At 35.1% G+C, this 23,894-nt stretch overlaps 1 protein-coding gene across 1 annotated transcript; it reads right to left on the reverse strand.

The window, feature by feature from the left end:
• Nucleotides 1–1,295: 1,295 nt before the first annotated feature.
• On the reverse strand, nucleotides 1,296–23,879 carry LOC149090228 (cyclic GMP-AMP synthase-like receptor). Its single transcript, XM_089233043.1, has 7 exons — nucleotides 23,718–23,879; nucleotides 22,255–22,534; nucleotides 13,891–14,121; nucleotides 9,002–9,163; nucleotides 8,083–8,247; nucleotides 5,222–5,350; nucleotides 1,296–2,879 (listed from the first exon to the last, which is right to left on the reverse strand). Exons 1-7 carry the CDS (start codon nucleotides 23,756–23,758, stop codon nucleotides 2,685–2,687), a joined length of 1,203 nt encoding a protein of 400 aa, XP_089089169.1. The 5' UTR covers nucleotides 23,759–23,879; the 3' UTR covers nucleotides 1,296–2,684.
• Between the last annotated feature and the right edge of the window lie 15 nt (nucleotides 23,880–23,894).

The raw sequence follows: 23,894 nt of genomic DNA on the forward strand, positions 1-23,894 counted from the left end.
CTTGCAATATACGAGACTTTACAATGGACAATCAGACGTAACTTGGTTAAGACTAATGTTCAATGGCATTGGCCACCAAATACATGACAACATGTAATTTGAGGGCCACTCTAATTTTCCTTCCAAAGTTCACATATTCACATTGTATTCAGTTAGTTGTCTGTACATTATACCAAGATTTGACACTGTGTTTGTATTGTATATTAAACCCAAGCATTGGCGTATGTAAGGGGGGGGGGGGTTAAGCCGAGGTTATAGTGTTATTTTGCAGTAAAAAATGAAACCCCCCACCCCAAGAAGAAAACAAAATTGAACCCCCCCACCCCTGAGAAAATTGTGTGTACGCCTATGAACCCAAGCCAAGAAAAGTAGATATGGTCAAGGACCTGGCAAAGGTAGAGGGCTCACTAGAGCCACCAAGCCAAAAGAGGAGATGTGGCCCAGCACCTGGGCTGGCCGCAGTGACACAAAGGGCTCACCCGACCTATGTGGTCGAAAAGAGCATATGTGGTCTAGGACCAGACCTGGTCACGGTAAACAGCTAAGGACTCACTAGAATTACATAACTCATCCCTCAACAGCAAACGTGGTGAGACTGGGGTACAGGGTTGTGGTCATAGCTCTCACTATAGTGATTATCTTTATACTGATTCGCACAAGAAACAAATTATATCGCAGTAATGATGCAATAATCATTTTTTTCTTCAAAATTTGAAATAAAAACTATATCTTTATATAAATTAATTGAATGCTCTAATCAGTTAATTAACAATTAATAATAACGATCATTAATAACTCTGTTGAATTCAGTGTTGTGAACCATGATATTGTAGCGTTCCATTATTCTCAAAATGGAAAGTATCTGTTTTATAGCGTGTATATGTGATACAAACTGAAGTGCAGTTAATTCCACTTCTTTAAATGACCAACCTCTAGGAAGGCATGATATTGTATATAGCGTTCCATTTTTTTTCTCCTCCCTACTACTGTTATGCTAATAAATAGTAGCATGAATAGTCACGGTTTATTTCTGATGAAATACTCCTATTCCAAGCTGCTCATTCATAATATATTGAGCTAAATCTATCTGTTACATTTTTTCCCAAACGCTATTTTCCTCACTCATAACCTTCAGGTGAAAATCTGATTAATATTACTATTTTAAGAAAAATGTATGGAATTTATCAAATTGTTCGAAGGATCTTATACAAAACTGAAAGGCCATATAAAAAAATAATAGTAGTTACACAAGTGAAACAACTCATATTTTTCTACTAAAATTGTGACACAATTACTAAAACATATGCAATACTAATTTAATATCACAACATTGTCTATCACATAAGATCATGTACAATTAATACTCATTTTTCACAAATTTGATCAAAAAAGACCTAAAATTCAAACATAATTAACAGCAAAATAAAAAACCATCACCAGTGACAGTGTGACCACACCAGCTGATGTGACAGCCATTCCAAGAAAAATGTATAAAGAATGTATAAAAATACAGAAAAATAAACAAGTAAAAAATATGCATTAATATAATTAAAATTGAATGCCGGAACATCCAGTGAAAACAATCATAAACATGAATTCAATCACAACAACAATAATTTAATATAAACCAGTATGTATGCACAGTTGACGCTCAATTTTTCTTCAAACCTACAATTTAGACCGACATGTTTTTACAAACTAGCACACCCAGCCTTAAAGGTGTGCAACAGGTGCGGGGGCACACCGAGCTCTGCATTCATGGAAATAGAAGTGAAAAAATATACATTATATCCAATAAATATACATTTTTTCTTTCTTGCTAAACAAGGTGTCTGAGCTTCAACTGATTTGATTCCGGAATTTTCATAAATTCTGGAATTATTTCTTTAATCAATTCTGATTCTTTCTCTCATTAATTCTGAATTTCTATTAATTCTGGAATTTTTTCTCATTAATTTTAAATGTTTATCAATTGTGGGATTTTTCTCTCATTAGTTCTAGATTTTCATCAATTCTGTGAATTTTTTTTCCATTAATACTGAATTTTTATGAAAATTCTAGAATTTTCTCTCATTAATTCTGAATTTCAATCTATTCTGGAATTATTTCTTGCATTAATTTTGAATTTTTAGAAATTCTAGGATTTTTTTTTTCTCATTAATTCTGAATTTTTATTGGTGAGTAGATATTTTTCAGCATTCTTGTATATTCTTTGATAATGCACGAATATGTCTGGATGCCTGATTCCCATCCCCTTCAAAACTCGAAATATATAAAATCAAGACTAATGAGCCCCCAAAATTATTTTCCCACAAGGCCCCACATGGTATAAGGGCGACCCTGCAAACTAGGCCTCTAGTGACAAAACAATACTTCTTGATTCAAACGAAATTTGTTTGAACATCTAATTTCGTCTTTCCAATTTTTGAAATTCTGATTTTTCAAACTAATTGTTCGATTCCATAAAAATGAGCATCAACAGTACTTTGAGTTTAGCAGATAATCATTGATTTTAATGAAATTGCTCAACTACATATACTTATACTGCAAAATACATATACTTATTTCTTTACGTTGTTCAATTTTGTTGCTCTTACTGCATAAAATCACTTGTTTTTCTTATTTAAAAAAACAGTAATGGAAATAATGAAAATTACTGAATAACAAATCGTATTTTTATCATCTTATTCATACCTGGAGGATTTAAAAAAAGATTTGATTGAATTAGGATCTCTTTTCAATTGGTTACAAATTTTTTGCACCCGATTTGCAATTTGAACCAAATAACTTGGTTCCAGCCCTTCGAATAAGTTAAAGTTTGGGTAAAATAGATGAAAGAGTTCTTGTTTTTGCAGATGACGCAGTAGAGCCTCCAGCATCTGCAATGAAATGCAAATGAGTAATTAACTAGTAGGTAGATTGAGAGCACACTACCTCACATGCAATGAAATTTCTTTCTCTGTTATGTTATTCCATGAAAATAATTAATCTATTGCACACATTAAAAATCTAGTGAAATCTGCAGATCAGGGTTCTTAAACTTTTGTATTCCACAGACCTTTGTGCATATGATGAAGTCTACTGACCCCATGTGCTATAACATGGCCACTGACCCTTCCCCCCCCCCCCAAAAAAAAATTCAGAATATGGCAGTGTAAAAACTGTTATATGCTTGGAGTTAATTGTTTTCTCCGGACGCACTGAAATGAACTTCCTACCGTGGAGGCAAATGTAAAGTATAGGAAGCCCCCCCCCCCCCTTTCAGTTCTCGGGCAGTTTCTTTCAGTTGACCAGATTCACAGTTACTCAGCCAAAAGACATTTTTATGAGATCTATGAAATGTATGCTCAGACTGGTAATTAAGGGGAGGGCGACCACAAGTTCCCCAGGCGCTGGACCAGAATGGATGCCAAATTCACCCTTTAATTGCTGCTTCTACATGCAGGGGGTCCACACAATTCCAGCTTGCCCAGGGTGACTAAGTATCTAGTTGTATCTAGTTGCAGCCCTGTGTATACTGTACATTTAAAAAATTTATGATAATTCATAATTAACAAACAATTCCATTCCAACTTCTCACTGGCTGAACAATAATAATGCAGGATTATAGCTTAAAGGAAAGATATCCTGTGTGAGAAATATTTGGAAAAAAAATGGCATGATTGAACATTTTGCAACCACCTATGTTGGGGGGGGGGGGAGAACCACTGAGCTGTCCTGTTTTGATAATGCCTGTCTGACAAAACAGAACCTATGAATATCATATTTGTTTCCAGATTAGTTTCGGATATCGTTATCGAGTTCTTGCTATCAAGAACCACAACCCAGATGTGATTCACATTCAGTAGCACGTATCATTTATTGCAAATGCAGCTGCAAAAAATATACAGTGAAATTTCTATACAGGATGCATAGCTAAGTCCCCCATCCCCCGAATTACTGGCGAACCTTTGATCCAAGAGGTATGCTTCCAATTAGAAAAAAATATCCAAATAATGTGTAGACCGTATACATCATTCATATTGCAAGGGGTTGTATAGTTATTGAAATGAAAAAAAATAACTTTTTACTTAGTTTCACCTATCTTGAAAAAAAGAATTAGAAAGTTGTTGTCCAGTCTCCCTTGAAACAAACAAACACAATTTTACATTTCCAAGTGCAATATTCACTGAGTACATTTTGAATACATAACTGTATTAAAAAATTAAAGAAAACATGGGAAAGAACAAAATAAAATAATGAACTATGCTTCTTTCCCTCATTTACGCAGTTCTTTCCTGTATTTTCTCTGAATTTGGAATGCAAATATTGTATTTGAAAACATAGAATTTTTTTGGGGGGAGGGGGGGGGGACAGAATTCAAGAAAGACGGGCAACAGCTTTCCAATTGGGTTTTTTAGGACAGGGTGTCCATATAAAAAGTTAATTTCTATATTTTGATAGCCATAGGCCTACAAACCCTTGCAATATGAAAGATGTATCTGAGGTCACCAAAACATTTGAATACTTTTTCCTTACTGGAAGTATACCTTTAGGATCAACGGTTCACCAATAATTTGCAGTAATTTTACTCAGTAAATGCACCCCGCACAACGATACTCAAGGGACTGAAGAAATGTGTAATAGTAAATGTATAATCACATTATAAAAAAGTCATCATTACAGATTTGCGGATGGAGTACATCAATTTTTGTGAAAAGTGCATCAGGACGAGAAAGTAATATAGCTATATAGATGATTATTGTTATAGAAGGTATTGTTATATAGGATTTTCACTGCATATAATAATCTGGGAAAAGGGGAATATCTGAAGATGATGTCCCTCTATGAAATTCATGTGAAGGTTTCGATAGCTGGCTGATGCAAAGATGAGAGGACAAGTAAGAGGATGTCGGTTCAATTATCTGCAGAGACAGTTGAATCATCTCTTTACATCAGCCAGCTATTGAAACCTTTGTATAAAAATGGGGAATATCCACAAGAGTTGAATTATTTGAATTATTCAAATTTCTCGCACTGGGATGAAAATAATAACAGATTCTAGACCATCTTTCTTTGTATATTATAATTACATCAAAGTAGAAAAGTGCTGAGCTTTAAAGTTGCATATTAATTAGTTGTTTGAGGCAATTATTTTGAAAACAGTTTTAAACTGTCTGTCTGAGAAGGAGAATAAAAATAACTATCATGCAAAAAAGACACAAAAAAAATTTCAACTAACCTGCAGAAAACGGATGCCTAAATAGAAATCATGAAAGTATGTAGGATTTGGATGCTCCTTCACCATGTGGAAGGCTACCATTTTAATGAAATACGATGGCAATGAAAAGTTTTCTTTGTCCCGCAGGCACTAACAATGAAAAAAGAAGTGATTTAGTAGAGAGGCAAAAGTCACAGAAGAGAAAATTTTGCTTAAGAAATAGGTTTTCGTTATTTTAAACATATATACAGAGTGTTACTATTATTCAGTTACTATTGTATATTAGTAGCTGATTCCTCAACAGTCATTTTACTCAGTCTCTATATCCTGTGTCCTCTTGGTCATTTTATAAAAAAAAACATTCTTCATGCACTGACATATTTAACAGAAAAAAATCATTCTCTCATCCAAAAATTAACCAAGTTAGGAAACATTGAATTTTGTGAATTTAGACACATTCATCATCAGAAAATCTTTTTTTAGTCAGCCACTGGGGAAGGGAATCCACTTCCAACTGACTGGAAGTCAGCCACTGTGTGTATAAAAATGTATGATTTACTTGAGATTTCATTCAATAAGATAGCATTAGGAGCTTCTAATTTTATTAATAAATCAAATTGTTTCAGAGAAATAATTTTGACAAATTTATTTCTCATCAAAAAAAAGGTGTTTCAACTTCAATTAGTTACAACTTGGTCAGCCTTGATTGAAGAACTATATTGTGTGTTTAGATCAGGGGGTGGCCAACATTTTTCCAAGCTGTGCCACAATTAACCTTCCATCGGACGTGATATGTTGATTGCTGAGTGTTAGGGCAAAATACATAATAAACACCTAACTAAGTTCATTTATACAACAGTCAAATGATGGGAAATCATTATTAGTAATGTCAATAGAAAAAAAAAACCACAAAAGTTTCTGCTATGTATTTGACATAAAACCAGTCGAACAAATTTCGATGCGGCAGGGGCAAGTTGAAAAAATGGCAGCAGGCAGTGCTGTGCCTGTCAGATAAAATGAACCCGATGGAAGAAATTAGCAATAACCTCAGGAAAGTTGTTCCTGTCATCTGTCAGTAGATGAAAGAAATACATTTCATGGGTCTGACAGACCCTGCCCATGCGCTTGAGAGTTAAAATACTTAAGTTTCAAAATGTTGCGTAATTGGACAAATTGAGCCTAGCAGATCCCTTTGGTCACCACCCCACATTCGGCAAGATTTTGAGTGAACTGACTGTTATGCGCTCGAACCTGGATCTTGTATTGCCACCTTAGGAAAAGAGAAAATGTGCAGGTTGTGTGCCTATTAGAACAGTTGCGCCTGACAGAGAGTTAAAGTCATTTTCGATTCTCAAAATATTAATGCCTTCACCATATGTACCTTACAGAATGAAATCATCTCCCTCCTCCCTTCACAATATCATTCAGCAGCCTTCTTTTTTTCGTGACATTGCTCATTACACACTTTTTGAGAAATTTTTGAAATTGTTTCATTATTCAGTCAGAAATTCAATTATCATAATGCCAGTCCTGTGCCAGGGTCTCAGAATGCTTTGAACTCAATAAATATATAAACGGTGCTGCCCCCCCCCCCCCACGAGTTCATGGAAATGCAATGTAATGCATATCCCTGTGTGGGCATCATTGTATCCCGCACATGGGATTTCTAGTAACCCATGCACCCAACCCCTCTAATGTTTATTTCACATCAGTGTCACTTGTTTGGTGATTCCTCTGGTTGGATTATTTCAAGATGAAAAACGAAACAAAGACTTATTGAATCAGTAATTATTGTTAAAAAGGACAATCATATCACATATAAGTTTGTTTCCGAAATTGCACCTATAAAGGTATTTCAAGGAGCTCTATAGCCTATGAGACCACTTATCATTCATAAGAAAAAAGTTGTTAAAAAATTAGAAAGAATTTTTTTTTTGAAAATTGAGAAGATTTTTTTCACGGGTTGGCCACACCTGGTTTAGATAGATTGACACGTGTTTCCCATGTCTGCGCATGAAGATCTGTTTACAAGACATGACACTACTAAAACATTGTTATTATATTACTTATTAGCTTAAATAGCTTCTAGAATGATGGGTGGCAACATTTGAAACATTTTCTTCTAATGGAGGGTTTTTTTTCTAATTAATGTTTTAGCAATAAACTATATGACAATGATAAGAGTGGACACCCTGTATATAGAACATTCAAAAGAGTTACAATTTAATTTGACAAATCGATCATTTGATTATTTTTGTTGCACCAGGGTCACTTTCTGCACACAAGGGCTAATTAGACCAGGACCTGCAATTTATTTTCAATCCCAAATGACAGTCTTTTTTTCATATACTCACTGAGAGATTGGTGCGCTAACCTCTTGGTGTGAGACGCCCTGTAGTAGCAATCTTTTTCTGTGGTCATGTCACTGTTTCTGTTGTTCTGTTGTACCTCCATGCCAGGAAAGTTTCTGACAGGGACAAGCCAGGTATCAAACTTGCAACATCTCTAAACATCTTTTGATACTTAAAGTGAGTATCTTATCAATCTGGCTCTTGAGCTCTAATTTACTTTGATCTGGTATAACTGTGATATCAAATTTTGTCACTTCAAGTATTTCCATCATACCACGGTCATTTTCTGCACATGAAGGCTAATTAGACTGGGACCTAGAATGAGGCTCCTTATGAATCCGAATGACAGTGTTTGACATATTTCCTTCCTGTATCTTTTGCAGAGAGGTTGGTGTGCTAAGCCCTCAATGAGAAACTTTCCGTGGTAGCAATGCATTCTGCAGCCATCACATCACAAGTTTTGTTGTACGTATGCGACATGAAAATTTCTCCTAAAAAGCAGAAGGCACATAACTAAAAAAGTAAACTCACCTTGACTAATTTGATCAAAGTCTTTATGCATCCTCTGTTGCGCATAATAGATTTTTCAGCTTCTGGAAAATGAAATCGCCAGAGTCTTGGTGTTTTATGATCTTCCACTCTGTATATGTAGCTATGTCTCAAAGGTTTCGGGACAAGAAGGCAGTCTGCCATGTCCTATGAAAGAAATACATAAAACTTGATAAATGAATAACTTTGATAATAAAACTTCCATATTTTTCAAACTTTGCAATTTCGAGACAAAAAGGAAAATAAAAAATCCAGAAAACTTGACCTTTTCGTACCCACAACCCAATTTTCAATCTCAGTTTATTGTCTGTGATTTCCCCCTCCTGCTCCACCACCCCTGTAACCAAGTACTACACAGTCTCCACTGGATTTTATAAACCAACATGTTTTTTACGAATTAATCCCCTCGTTCTAGGCAATATGTCTTCTCTTTGAATGCATTTCATATTTAGAAATTTTCAATATAACAATTGATTGTTGAAATCTATTGGAATTTGTAAAAGCAAGCCCCAACTTTACTTTGTTTTTGAAATCAAAATTTATTTATCAAAGCTTCAACTGATGAATAAATTTTCATTAATTATATGTGTGTATTTAGCTATCTATGAATGTAACATTTTAATTCTGTATCATCAAAATATAGGTTTTTTCTTATTTTAGATTCAATATTTAGCTTTTTGAAATAAAGCTAAGCCTTTTTTTTTGTTGTCTTGCCCATTTCTTGTTCGCATTCCCATGGGATGCAGCACCACAGGTTGAGAATCACTGCATTAAAAGACTATGAAAAAATAAAATAAAAATAAAGAGAACCAAAGGGAAAGAATAAATTCTACTCAATTTTCATCATTGAAAATAGATGCTAGTATGAAGGAACTTGGAGGGGATGAGAATTTAAACATACCACTCTTGATACAATATTGTCTTGATATCTGATTTTCTTCAGATGTCCATCACATTTCACCACGAACACAGGGACCAGATCTACACTAATCCACTCCAATCTCTCGTCATTAAATAGACGGATCTTCAACGTTCTTGCTGGGCCTGAATTAGATGCTTGAATCTGGAATGTGATTTACAAAAAAATAAATTATTTCTGAATGTTCATTAACAGTAATGTGTAAAGGAATGAAACAAAATAGAATCACAATGAAATAATATAGACTTCCACAACTGGTGTCAAGGTCCCACAAAATTTCTGTATAATCTGCAGGTGCAAGTTTTGCAGCTTTGAGGGGAAAAATGTCATAGTATAGTTATATAAGCCGCATATGGAAATCTAAATCATCAATAATAAAATCTTAAGGAATGAAAGGGATTATTGGGGTCATGTTTCTGAAGGAAAAAATTACAACTTTTCACTTTCATATCTATATACCATTTATAAATCATTAAAAAATTATTTTCACAAATTAAATTTCAAAAAACATGTGTTTCTATTCAAACCTCTCAAGAAAAATCTTCAGATAAGACAGAGCATCTGCAGAAGACATTTCCAGCAAAGCCAATTTGATATTCTCAGATGTGAAAAGATAACTGAATATCCAAAGTGATCTCACTCATCTATAAATACCACACAATTCCGCTCTTACCTCCATTAAAGATTTTACCACAGATATGGATTGTGATAAGATCTTTAGGGTATTTGGAAAATCCCAATCGCATGGGGCAGAACTCTTTAGTGTCTTCTTACCCAGAATAAGAATTTTAACTGAAATTAAATGTGAATAATTCACAACTTTCTGAAATAAATCTTAAAAGCTCTTATTTTATCAATGATAAACAAGAAAATAGTTTAAATAGTGAAGCAGGGTGAACAGTAATTCATGATTTGAAATATTTATATTCATACAATTAAGGTTTATATTGGCATAACAGATAAGTGCAATAACTTACCCAGTAAAATCAACTTGGTAGTCTAGAGAAATTTAGAAATTGAGATTTATGTTAATCTATTACCTGTGGCATTCGTTTCAGAAAAATACACCAAAAATGTATTCTTTTCCTGTTTAAATTTTGCTCATACATCAATAACAAGATTAGAGAAAGGCTACTTTATGAAAAAAAAAACTTATTTATTAAATTAAATAACTACTACATAGTTATATTTTGAAATGTGTAAAGTTCCCTAGTTTTTGATTGAATTAGTGGATCATGGAAAAGAAACCGTAATTTTTCTTATGCATAAAACATCATAAATATTGTATGTTTCAGTTACTGAACCTTAACTGAGTTCTGGTGACACTGGTAAGGGATTCACAAACCCTCAAAACTTTTACATCTTAATCTGTATTATTTTATACTCTGTGTTTTATAACACAACCATAGTTTTAACAAATTTTAATTAATGAAATTCAATTTGTACTACTGAGTTGTAAGTGAAGCTCCTCCAAAAGTATTTCATTCAAAAATTGTATGAATATTTATAACTAAAACTTAAGTAAATTTTTTTAAGGATATGTATACAGTGATATCTCGGCTAACAAAAATATTGACTTAATATTTTTTTGCCTCAGTTAGCAGATACAGATTTGGCTAATGAAATATTTTCCTTGATATGGATGCACAGGTTAACATAAAACAGCCGCATCCTGAGCAGAATTTTAGTGCTAATCATCACTGTCACTTAAGCCTGATTAACTCATGTCTGCATCAGAATATTTTTTCAGATCTACCTTCACTTGTCTTTCTGAAAGTATTTGATCGATTTCATGTTAAGTGGAAGATTCAGCTAATAGAAAATGCATTGAAAAAAGGGCTGAAAAATACTATATTTTCAGAGCATACATTCTTTCAGTGCAAGACTATTAGCATTGAAATGAAGTCTGGGAATTGTAAGCATCCGCATGCACAAGACACAGAAATCAGCTGATCAAATCAGAAATGGATGAGGACACTATGAACATGATTGGGTTGTGCCAACACCAGCTTTAGTAGACAAGCTGTGTGTGTGTGTGTGTGTTAGAGCCTATTATTTTTTGAATATGTTTACATTGGATGAACGCAGATGCCGAGGAGATATGATCGAAGTGTTCAAAATTTTCAATGAGATGGATAGAATGGACCATGAACTTTTAGTACACCGCCAATCGACTGCTTTTACAAGGGGACACCAGTATCGATTGTTAAGGGACAATGCAAGGTTATGGTGTTGCAGGGAATTTTTCTCTAATAGGGTTGTCAATAAATGGAATAGCTTACCCCCGGAGGTAGTAAATTGTAACACAATTGACACGTTTAAAAAGAAGTATGATAAACATTTTGGGGTAAATCGAGAAGCTATTCATACTTACAATAAGAAAACCATAAGTATTCTTTATGGGCATTGTATAATATTTTACCATGTGTATATATTGTTTATAATGTTTCTAATTACATTTTTAATTGGGTTGCTTTATTTTTGAAATATATGACATCCATATTTGTTATAGGAATCTTTTTCTCAGCCACCTCGCTGGGTATTTTGCCTGTTGTGGTGTTGTATTTGTATTATAGGGTGATCCAAAAGTCACGCAATCCGTTCTAAAATATTTCATTTTTAAAATGCTCTCAAGAACTAAATCAAAAAAAAAAACTATGCAGTTCGAATATGACAACATTTGTGGATACAAAAACAGTTTGTTTCAAAATGTTACAACATATATTCAAATTGCGAGCTTTTTGCATGAATGGAAATGCACATTCTTTCTGCCAGGTTTCTGGCCACTTTTCTCAGAGCACTCATTTTTTAAATCTTCGATTGAATGCTGTTTTTTTAGTTAATCACTGAAATGAGGATTATTCTTGTGCATTTGTCTTCAGGTGTCCCCACAAGAAAAAATCAGGGGACGACAGGTCTGATGATTTTGTGGCCTTCAAAATAAGGTGATCATCGAAAAGTGTGTGGAGTAATCCATTGTCTCATCTAGACACATGGCAGGTTGCTCCATTCTGTTGCAAAAAAGCAAAAGCATTCATTTCATCCAAGAGTGTAATGAATTACAAGATAATATCCTTATACAGTTTCCCATCTATCTTTTTTTTTTTTTTAAATGAACCTACACTTGCCTACGGCATGAAATTGAGTACCACACGCTGGTTTTGATTCAATGCATGATAGACGTGCAGATTTTCAGTGCACTAAATTCTGACGTTTGATCTGATCTGGAGCTTTCAACTCTGGAACAACTCGAACATGACAGGTATTAAAGTCCAAATTCTTTAGCGCTCTGTGAACTGTACAACATTTCAACGTTTTGTCCTTTAGTTCACATATTCCATGTTGGTGCAGTACAGAGGAACAGCCCCTTTGCCTGCAGTCTTTAAAATTTCCAGTTTCTTGAAAATGGGACATCAATCGTAAGATTGTTGCCTTATTGGACACAGAAACATTTGGGAATTTATTTTGGATGCCTCGATGATGGCTTCAAACGAATGAGTTGAAAAATATTGTCTAATCATAAAAATTCTTTGCTTCTCGCAAAAAAATATTTTGATCATACAAGAAACAAAGAGCCACTGAGAGTATCAGTGAGCATGGAAAATTTGAAAAAAAAAGAATGTCTTTCCATCTTGAACAGTATAGTGCTGCTGTCTATGAAAAAACTTTTCATTTGCAATCACTAGAATTTGAAAAATTAATTTTTTTTATAACGGGTTGCGTGACTTTTGGATCACCCTGTGGTTAAGCTGGTGTTGGTTATGTACATTAGTGTAAAATAAAAAGATCTTAAGTATTTTCATATTCCTATAAATTCTCATTCATCCAATTTTTGAAGCTGTTTATTTTAGCCTTTAGTCAGTTTTGTCTTTTTTATAGTGCTCATTGTGTTTAAAAAAACTCATCTTTCAATTTTGGGCAGCGTGCCTGGAACGAATTAAGCAATTTTCTATAGAAATGTATGACATATTGATTTTTGACTAACAAACATGATTAAAGAATGAATTACCTTTGTTAGCCAAGGTGTCACTGTATACATGCATGCTGATGCCTATGATCAAAATCTGGATTATTTGTGAAGCACTGGCCACGAACATTGGAATCCCCATTGGCCATGGCAGATATCAGGTGTTATCAACTTCTGTGTTCTCTGGACACCTTGCGCCAATGAGATAAAAGCTATGAACCCTTTTCAAGAATATTGTTCAGTATGAAATGGCAGCAGCAGTATAACACCAAAAAGCATATATAACTCTGACAACATAAATATATTAGGGCCAAGAATATATATGCACACACACACACAACATGTTCCTGCGTGTACCAATTTGTTATAAATTCCGCAGAGGAATGTGTACAAGGTGCATGTATGATTAAGTAGTAGGCTGCTGTGTGGTAGAGTGGTCATAGTGACAGACTTGCATTGTAAGGACCCAGGTTCAAACCCCACTTTCACCACTGTGGTGGTTGGCTGAAGTTAGTTTTCTGTGGTTCCCAACTTCGAGGCATGAATGTGAGCCGACCCTCTCATTAAAAAGTCTCACAACAGCCCTATAATGGTACAAATGTTCAATCGTCACACTTCACTTCTGAAATATAGATGGCAGACTGAAAATCAGACATAACACTAGATATATACGCACTCACACTCCCTGCATAATTCACTCAGTAGTAAATTGCCCAAGGTGATAAACCAGAGTTGTGCTCAGTTTGAAAGAAAGAAAGGTCAAGTAGTGGTATGAAATAATGTGAAAACCAGAAGTTTATTCTTTTTTCACACAAACAAGCTCAGACAGAAGCCTCTCCAAAGATCTCTGGTAAGAACCCTTGACACACATACACAAACAGTAAAATGAAAAGTAACAGTATACCTCTCTGACACCAGATATGACAATATTATTCCTTTCAAATATGTTAATGAACTGGTCAACAAGTGACTGGCACCAAAACCGGACATTATCGCTGATGAGATAGCCTTCATTGTCAAAAAATCGAGCCAATGGAGCCAACTTGTTTTTATCTGGACTTTTCTCAATGATTTTATCAAAAGAGCGCTTCAACTTGAATGATCCATACAGTTCTGGGTGTGCCGCTTCAATAAGCTTTAAATAAAAATGATCTGATTAATAAAATTTGGCTACCAAAATATAATACCACATCAAGATATACTTAACACGTAAAAGCAATAATTTGCTAAAAGATAAAGATGATAATATAGATATAATTTTACAGATATAAAATATATAAACTGGCAGATAAAGTTGATGCCGCTTATTAGAATCATGGATAATGTTATCATTTGGGTATTGTTAGCGCTTTTGCACAACTAATGGAACAGATCAATATCATAACATGGGGAAAAATTTGTTTCTTGTTATAGGGACTTTGGAAAATGTTATCAATTTTTTCTTTGTCACGCTAAACCAAATTTATTTGCCCCTGTAAGTTACTGTTATCAGGCTGCAAGACTATGTAGGAAGCATGGGTGGAGATAATGGGGGAGGGGCACTCCCCCATTATCTCCAATGGGGTCTCTCCACCAAAGGTCAAAGGTGGAGTCGACTGATCTAATGTATATGCGCATATATCAATTGACATTATCATCATCATGCCCCCCCCCACGACTTTCAAGTCTATCTCTGCCTATAGTAGGAAGCTACAATGTGTTATATTCCCCTCTTTATTGACAACAAATAAACTTATACGAACTTGTAAAAAACTAAATGTCGTAATTTGTCCGTGTTTGCTGTGATCCATGTAAAAGCTGCTTTTGCAATGGCCTTTCTATATTGAAGGTAAATGAATGATTTAAAAAAAATCCTTTTCCTTCAGTTTTTTTCAGTTGACTGGAGTCAAATTTCTTTTTCGAGATACTTTTTCAAGGGATCTATGAACTGTACTGCACATTTTAAAAAACACCTTACAATGGCTGAATAACAAAAATGCAAGATTTTAGCTCAAACAAAAGAAAAGTTCCGTTTTAGAATGGAATAAATAAAAAAGGTAGAGATTGGACATTTTTTGACCAATTATGTGGGAATGAAAAATAAAGTTGTTAAGGTTTGCCATGTGTCACGTTCAACAAAACAGGTTGTATGGTAACCATACTTGTGAATGAGACTTTTTTTTTTTAGATATAGTCATCATTCGATTATTGCTATCAGAAATCCCGGAGTCCTGTTATGATCGCATTAAGTGGCATGGACTGTATTGGGCAGTAATGCAGATGTTGGATTACTGATATAATCATATTGTACATGGGTCACTCTCAAAAAAGTGTACAAACTATTTCTGAGACGTTTACAAAATTTCAGAGCAGTCTGGAAGTAATTTCAATTTTTTTCTATTTCTTCCTCTAATTCTCTGTCATATGGAACTTCTTTAATTTGCTTCAGATTGTAAGTAATTTTTTTTTTTTTTTAAATAATTGTTAGTAGCGAAACCTCAAAATCTTGATGTTCCGCTAGAACATCAAAGCTGGAAATCAGCTAGAAACAATTTTTTTGTTTGTGTCCTGAAATTTTTCCCATCTTAAAATGTCCACTCTGTTACGGTCAGTTGGGAAATATATTTTTATACCAAATTGAATCTGATAACACGTCTGAGCCCATTGAAAGAAGGTTTATTTTTAATGCTTGATCAACTTTTTTGGATTCGACTTTTGAAAAATTACTTAAGATTCATGTTAAGTCTTTAGTATCGGATTTTTTACTGTGGAATGTCCACTTTGTTATGCCATAATCATAAATAATTAAGTTTTCTTTATTTCATCAATATTAACATAAAGTGATAGTACATGGAGACACGGTTGTTTGGTTTAAACCAAGTGGTTTTTTTCAAAAAATCAAATAAAAGTGGCCTAAATATCATTTTTTTTCCTTGAAAAATATCATATTGGTTCATTATTAGCCAAAATTTTTCACTTTTACCACATTTTATATCCTTGGGGTACATTCTGATGGTATATCTTTAAATGAAATAAGATTTTATAAGTGGTTTTTTTCAAAAAGTCTCATAAAAGTGGCCAGAATATATATTTTTTTTTTCATATGAAGTTTCTTAGTTATTTAAAGTTATATACAAAAGCCAAAATTTCTCACTCTTACAATTTCTCATCATAACTCATTCTTACAATTTCTCATCATAACTCATTCTTACAATTTCTCATCATAACTCATTCTTACAATTTCTCATCATAACTCATTCTTACAATTTCTCATCATAACTCATTCTTACAATTTCTCATCATAACTCATTCTTACAATTTCTCATCATAACTCATTCTTACAATTTCTCATCATAACTCATTCTTACATTTTCTAACCTTTTGCTACATTCTGATGCTCTATCTTTAGCAAATTCATGAATAAGGATTGCATCACACATCTAAATGTAGTGGTGTATAATCTCACAGGGTTTCTTTTTGCCTTCACAAAGAAGCAGCAACAGTAGTAACATCATCATGCTAGGGGCAGGTGGTCCTATAATCCAATAAAGACACCAGCTGCCCTTAAAGGACAAAGACTAGTGTACTAGTAGCTACATTACCTCACATACATTTTTATTTTCTTTCCCATAAGAAGTAGCACATCTACTGTATATCTCCCAGTCTTAATATGCAATAGTTGTTTTTTTTAATACTTTCACTGTTAAGCCCAGTTAATCAAGGTTCTACTGTATAGTAGTAACAGATTTAATGTTAATACTATTTAAAACAAAAAACCAGTTTAAACCAAAAACCCAGTTTTTTGGTTTTTTTAACAACCCTGCATGGAGATATACTTTTTTGACTATGCAATCACCCATGACCTATTGCCTCCTCTTGCTGCAAGCTCTTTGAACACATAGTTGCGAAGGAAATTCGTACCCACCTCGACTCGATTAACTTTTTCTTTCCTAACCAACATGGATTTAGATCATCGTTATTTGTATCTACCCAGTTAACACTTTTCATACATGATAAACACCACTGACAAAAACCTTCAATCCGATATCATTTTCCTACATTTTTCTAAAGCACTTGACAGGGTGCTCATAATAAACTTTTACTAAAACTTGGCCTAAATGTTCCAACTGCTTAAATGGGAAATGGTTATCCATAAAAGAATTCCCCGATTTCCCTTACTCGATAAACAATTCTTTGATCTTTGAGATTTCCCATTATAAATACCTAGGCATTATAATCTCTTCCAATCTTTGCTGGAATGTTCATGTTGATTATATTTTTAGTAAATGTCTCCAAAAACTCTTTTTCTTTTGTCGTAACCTGAAAAACTCCACCTGTCATGTCCGTCACCTGTACTACCAGACATATATCCTCCCTGCTCTCTCCTATGCCTGTGAAACCTAGGACCCCATACACCCAAACCAACATAGACAAATTAGATTCTATCCAAAATAAGCCCACTCGCTTCAATTTTAACATCTGTCCCCATATCGGAGCTCAAGTGCCAACTCAACATTCAACCGCTCCCCTTTCTTAGACTTACCTCTCATTGAACTTTTCTTTTCAAAATCCTCCATGGACTTTTAATATCGACACTTCCAACATTCTAATTAAACCCTCACATTTCTCTGTTAGACCCAACCATTCCCAAAAATTACAGCCCATATTTGCTTCTGCAGATTGTCACAAATTTAGTTTCTTCCCAAGTACTATTATCGACTGGAAAAACCTACCACCAAATATTGTAGATTGTACGATGATTTACAAAATTTTCCTGTATCATCAATCTTCATTTTCATTATACATAACTTCTGTATCCTCTTGTATAGGCCTCGGCCAAACAATATTGAATAAATAAATATGCTTCACGATATAATACAGGTTTTATCAATCCTTTAAATTTTCGATGAAAAATAATAATTGAGGCTTATTTATTCACTCTGTTACATGTTGCAAAAACCAGCAAAGCAACAGAATGGAAACTGATGTGAAGTAAAGTATTTTAGTTACGAGATTTTGAAGTTTTAAGTTAAATTTAATAATAAGTTATCTATTCAGTTTAAACAGTTTACAACATTCTTCATCATGTTATTTTTTCAGTTAAATGCCAAAGTTAAATAGTACAGATCATCAAAATCACTGCAAGGCCCAGATCCAGGGAGGTTTGTTAAAAGGGGGCATTTCACTATGAATAAAGGTCGTTATATGACAATGCATCCTGTATTTTATGGGACAGAACCACTATTTTCTTATATTATTTTTGTTTCCAGGATTAATTCCCCTCCCCAATCCACTCTAGATCACTAATGTGAGAGACATAAACACAAGATTTATATTTTTTCAACAAAAAATTTTGAAATAAAAGAGAATTCACCCTGATGATATAATATACAGCTGAGCAAGTCCAGTGTCCACTTTGACCAGATTTTAAAAGTTTTACCAGAACCGAAATTCAAACTACGAGGGAGGAGCATGTGTTTTTTTCATTTCCTCATGGTGTGGACATTTTTCAAAGGTTACAGAGGAGTCTCTGGTAAGTCCACATTTTGCATATAATTGCTGAGAAAATAAAAGTGTATTTGCATAGCCTATTTAAAATATATTTGGGATACCTTTCTCTCAGTTAAACATTTCTGTCCACTATGTTACAGGAAGCGTTTTTGCAATTCACAGGCAAAAAAATTAACACTTCAAACTAAGATATTAAATTATAAATTACCAACCCATTGTCTGTCAGAAATAAAAAGTTTTGATTTTAACATAAAAAGCTCTGATTTGCTAATAGGCTGAAGTCTCTAACTTTTTTGGCTTTTCTAGTACAACAGTATCTTGAGTCTTCAAAGAATTTCAGCTAAGCCAAAAACATCAAGTGGAAAGTAGAATAGTAGGCGGAAATCGCTTGTGAATGAAAGAGGTGACAGGTGACTGACATGCATTGTGTGCAACAACAGAGGTACAATGAGGTACAAGAGCTACAATGCAACAAATTGCAGCACCATACCACTCAGGATCATCGCAAAGCATATCGGTATGCTCTACAAGGCAGATCTTAAAATGAATTTGCTTTAATAGCCAGCGACAATCAAGAGCCCCTTTGATTTCTCTGCAAAACTGACGAGAACCCCTTTTGCGGGATAGAGAACGCCAAAATCGGGCATGGAAGATGATGAATGGAAGAAGGATGTATGGTCTGGCAAGTCAAGATTTCTTCTCTATGATGTTGTTTTGATTTCGACAAGATGTGTCAAGATTTCTTCTCTATGATCCGTGTATGGCACAAGCAGCACGAAGCCACAAATCCGGCATGCCACGTGACAGCTGTTCAAGAGGGTGTGGTAGAATCACGGTCTGGGGGAGCATTTTCTTAGTATACTCTTGGTTCCTTATTGCCATTGGAAAAATCTATCAATGCCAGCACCCACCTCCAAATCTTTGCTTACAAATTGATGCTGTGTGTAAAAAAAATTTCTATGCGCTATTTAAAACTGGCTTTTTTTTCCAGCATATGTATAAGAAATATGCTGATTTAAGAGATAAAAACAGCAGAAATAATATTTAGTTTTTTACAATGATATTTGTTTTCATAACTGAGCGGACAAAATCCCTAACTTTCAGTCACAAAACCCAAAAAATAAAATATTATTACAAAATAAAAGTAAAAAAATATTTATGAAATATTAAACTTCAAGTCATTGGCTATAATCTGAGATCAATCTCATTTTGAAAATTAAACTTCTAATTTTTCATTTAAAAAATGTAGAATGTAAATTTTTTTTTACGAATGACCCCCCTTGTCAAGTTTAAGTCTGAGGACACACTAAATTTGTCAGTCTATAATAACATGTAGGTTCTTGATGATACGAGTCTCTCGAAAGTTTTAAGGTGATGAATTTTTTTGGAATTTCATTCCCAAGAGGTGTCTCTCCTATTTCTTTGTTCCCCCCTAAAACAAAGGTAGTTCAATTCAAAAAAATCTGAATTTAATTAAATCAATCTGATAAAAAAATCAACTATGATTAGGGCTGGTCTGATTTATTGGTAATTGCAGTTAAAAAAACTTTATTTGAGTCAATCAATTCAATCAAACAAAGACTTTCTGGATATCATATTGAGACAAACTTTGGAAATAAAATTTGTTGTTTTTGCCAGGAATCAAACCCTGGTCCTCTAGCTATCTAGGAGGGCTGCCCATACTACAAACCAACCTAAAATAGCTGATTTTCTAAAAAAAACCAATTCAAGAGAGGGAAATCCAGGACTTCTGAGATAGTTTTTAGCATACTTAATTTTTAATCTATTTCTGTATTTTCTTCAAAATTTTGGCAAATGAGATGTATAAATGAATGAAAGTAAACTGCTGGCCACCATAAATGCAACACCCTGAAGGAAGCATGCAAATAATATGAAATTTACAACATGCATTAGCGGAGGTGAGATATGCAAATGATTAGAATTTCAGCGCAGATGCACATCACGCGCGCCTGTGGCGCCACTTCAAAGCACTATTTAAGGCTTGGAGATTTCGACCATTTGAAGTACGGCAATTGTGTTTTTCTTGTGGTTTTTTAAAAAAAACGATCAATTATGCCTAGTAGAAAACAGCGATCATCTTTTGATCAAGTATCCGAGTTCGACAGAGGAAGGATAGTGGCCTACCGAGATTGTGGCTTATCTTTCAGGGAAATCGGTAGTCGTGTTGGACGAAACCAAACAACTGTAATGCGGATATGTGATCGTTGGATGCAGGAGGGTAAGACGGACCGACGTGTTCGATCGCATCCCCCTCAGTGCACCACTTCACGTGATGACAGGCGTATTGTGCGTATGGCAGTGACAGATCGCTCAGCCACATCACGAACCATAGCACAGCACATTCAGTCTGTACCGCATCATCCGGTGTCTGCGCGTACCATTCGACGCCGTTTACAGCAGAGTGGTCTGTCCGCAAGACGTCCATTGCTTCGTCTACCCTTGACGCAGAACCACAGACGTCTCCGCCGCCAATGGTGCGATGGAAGAAGGATGTGGACGGCACAATGGAATGAAATTGTCTTTACCGACGAGTGACGCTTCTGTCTGCAACACCACGATGGCCGGATTCGAGTCTGGAGACACCGTGGAGAGAGGATGCTGTACAGCTGCGTTATGCACCGCCACACTGGTCCTGCACCGGGTATTATGGTATGGGGCGGTATTGGATATCACTCTCGCACTCCTCTAGTACACATTGCCGGTACTTTAAAAAGCCAGCGCTACATCTCCGAGGTGTTGGAGCCAGTTGTCCTTCCTTACCTTCAGGGCTTGCCCACAGCCATATTTCACCAGGATAATGCGCGACCACACGTGGCACGCATTGTCCAAAGGTTCTTCGTCAATCGCCAGATTGAATTGCTTCCCTGGCCAGCTCGCTCTCCGGATCTTTCGCCGATAGAAAACATGTGGTCCATGGTTGCTCAACGATTGACCCAGATTACATCCCCAGCTGCCACACCAGATCAACTTTGGCAACTCGTGGAAGCTGCTTGGTCTGCTGTACCCCAAGAACACATCCAAAGTCTCTTTGAATCAATGCAGAGGCGTGTGGCAGGGGTGATCTCCAACAGTGGTGGCTACTCTGGCTACTGATTTTGGCAGGAACCACACTTCACAGAAGTCTATAAATTTAATCATTTGATGCTTGGTCAACATGTTATCTACAAAATAAATATTGTTGCGATATCTCTTGTCTTTCTTGGTGTTGCAATTTGGGTGGCCAGCAATGTAGTTTTTTTAGCATTAATTATTATTATTTTACACTTACCAATACTATGCTTATTGTAAATGGTTGGCATTCAAAAATTACCAATAAACATTTGATGAATCAATTAGACGTTTTTGATTAACTAATTAAAATTTTTAACCAATCCCTAGCTCTAATTATAATGTAAGACATTAAAAACCATGAATAAATTCAGGGCTATATAATAAGGGCTGTCTCATCCCTTTGAAGCTGCTCTTGTCACTTTGGCTCAGTGGATTTGGTCTTTGATTAGGTGCGTGACATCACTGCTCTAATACTTTTTAACTAAATAGCAACCTTGAAATACCAAGGTAGTCAATGGTAATTAACTGTTCTGTCTGGGCGATGACTTCAGCTGGTTCTGACATCGGTACGTAATGAGACAGCCCTTATTATAAATGGATAATAATAACCCCTGAATAAATTGGTGCCTAAAAAAATCATAATGCACACAAATAAACATACTGCACACAAATAAACAATAATAATATGAAAACTAAATAAACATACATCAAACTCATTATTTAGGGCTAGTGGAAATTTCAACTTAATATCAATATCAAATTCATCAATGTTTTTGACTTGCAGGCCTTCAAATGCACTTCCAGTATGCAAGTAGTTGTTGAAAAGAACATCAAAAGCATGATCTTGGGTTGCTGTATATTTTCCAAATTCACAAAGCAGGTCATTCAATATTCTTTTGCGATAATGAGCGCATTCCAGTTTTACCTCATTTTCGTAGACTATATTCAGAAGTGGTTTTGATTTTTTGTTGAAGTAGTCTTCAAAACTGCAGGGGGAAAAAACACATCACAGGAATAGAGTGAAAAATAATAAGACACATAATAATAATGATAATAAACACATACATAACTTTTTCATATCAGAAAGCTGACTGAGCTACTTGGTAGATAATATCAAAATCAATATCAATGACTACGTCACAAGTTCAACAATATTTTAGTCCCATATTTTATTCATCCCATTACAAGAAAAAATATGCTAACATTCTAAGTTGAGATCATCATGTTGCCCAGTCAGCAGATTATTATTATTTTTTTGTCAATTGCCCTGCTCTGCTTCCTCACTGGTACCTATGAAGAGTTCTTTCATCATAGTTTCCATGTCCTCTTGGTTAATGAAATGTCGCAAGCACCAGAAAGGTGATTGATCAGAAAAAGTAATAATCCTGAGGGGGACGGCAAGGTCTACACTATAGTTTGCCAGCCTTTTTTGTCCCCCCCCCCTCGCCCCCTTCTTCAGAAATTTTTTTCTCTTATCGCCCCCCAATGCAATCAAAGCCATAGGATACTATGTTATACCCGTAGCTTTTACTGCCCCCCCCCCCCTGAAACTTTACATTGCCCCCAGGGGGGCGTTAATGTCCATGTTGGGGAATCACTGGTCTACACCAATATTATTTTCCAAAGGGGGCAATTTATGGGATGTCTGGGTGGCTGTAGAAGCTCTGGGTATAATACAAATACAAAGGCCACAGCAGACAAAACGGCCAACGAGGTGTCTGAAATGCTTGAATCTAGGAACCCATGGGTTTGGGGGGGGGGGGGCGGGTGTTAGGAACAAAAAAAATTTGGATACTCACAGGTTTGCACCTCAAAGTTGGTACATACAGAGTACTTACCAACTTCAGCTGAACACCACTGTGCTGACTGTTGGGATTGAGCCTGGAGTCACATGATACCCACACAGCAGCTAAGGCAATAGAGATGTGGCCAGTGAAAAACGCTTGCAATTTATAACTTTTTAATGAACGCTGGCATGTTGTACTTTCAGCAGAGTAGAAAGGCACCCCCCCCCCACCCCACACACCTGAACATCACATTGCCCAAAAGTCTTGTTCTTATCTTATTCATACAACTTTAACATTAAACATTTTATTATTAGCTTAACATTAATGCTAAGCAACCCTTAATCATGTTGTTTTCCCTCTTCTTTTATAACATGAGACTTACCTGTTACTTAAATACATTTTTTTGCTGGCTTTGTGAAACATAAGTCTATGAAACTCAAGCTGCAATGGCGGAAAACCGAAACTAAAATCACGTGACGCAATCCGTGATTAGGATCACATAATCATGGTTAGTGAAATCACATGTGGGGGGAAAAAAATCATCACTCACCAACATGAA

The sequence above is a fragment of the Pholcus phalangioides genome, unplaced genomic scaffold, assembly GCF_987345545.1.
Source record: "Pholcus phalangioides strain wild (caught in Gottingen) unplaced genomic scaffold, Ppha-v1.0 ptg000001l_1, whole genome shotgun sequence".
NCBI classification, from domain to species: Eukaryota; Metazoa; Arthropoda; class Arachnida; order Araneae; family Pholcidae; genus Pholcus; species Pholcus phalangioides.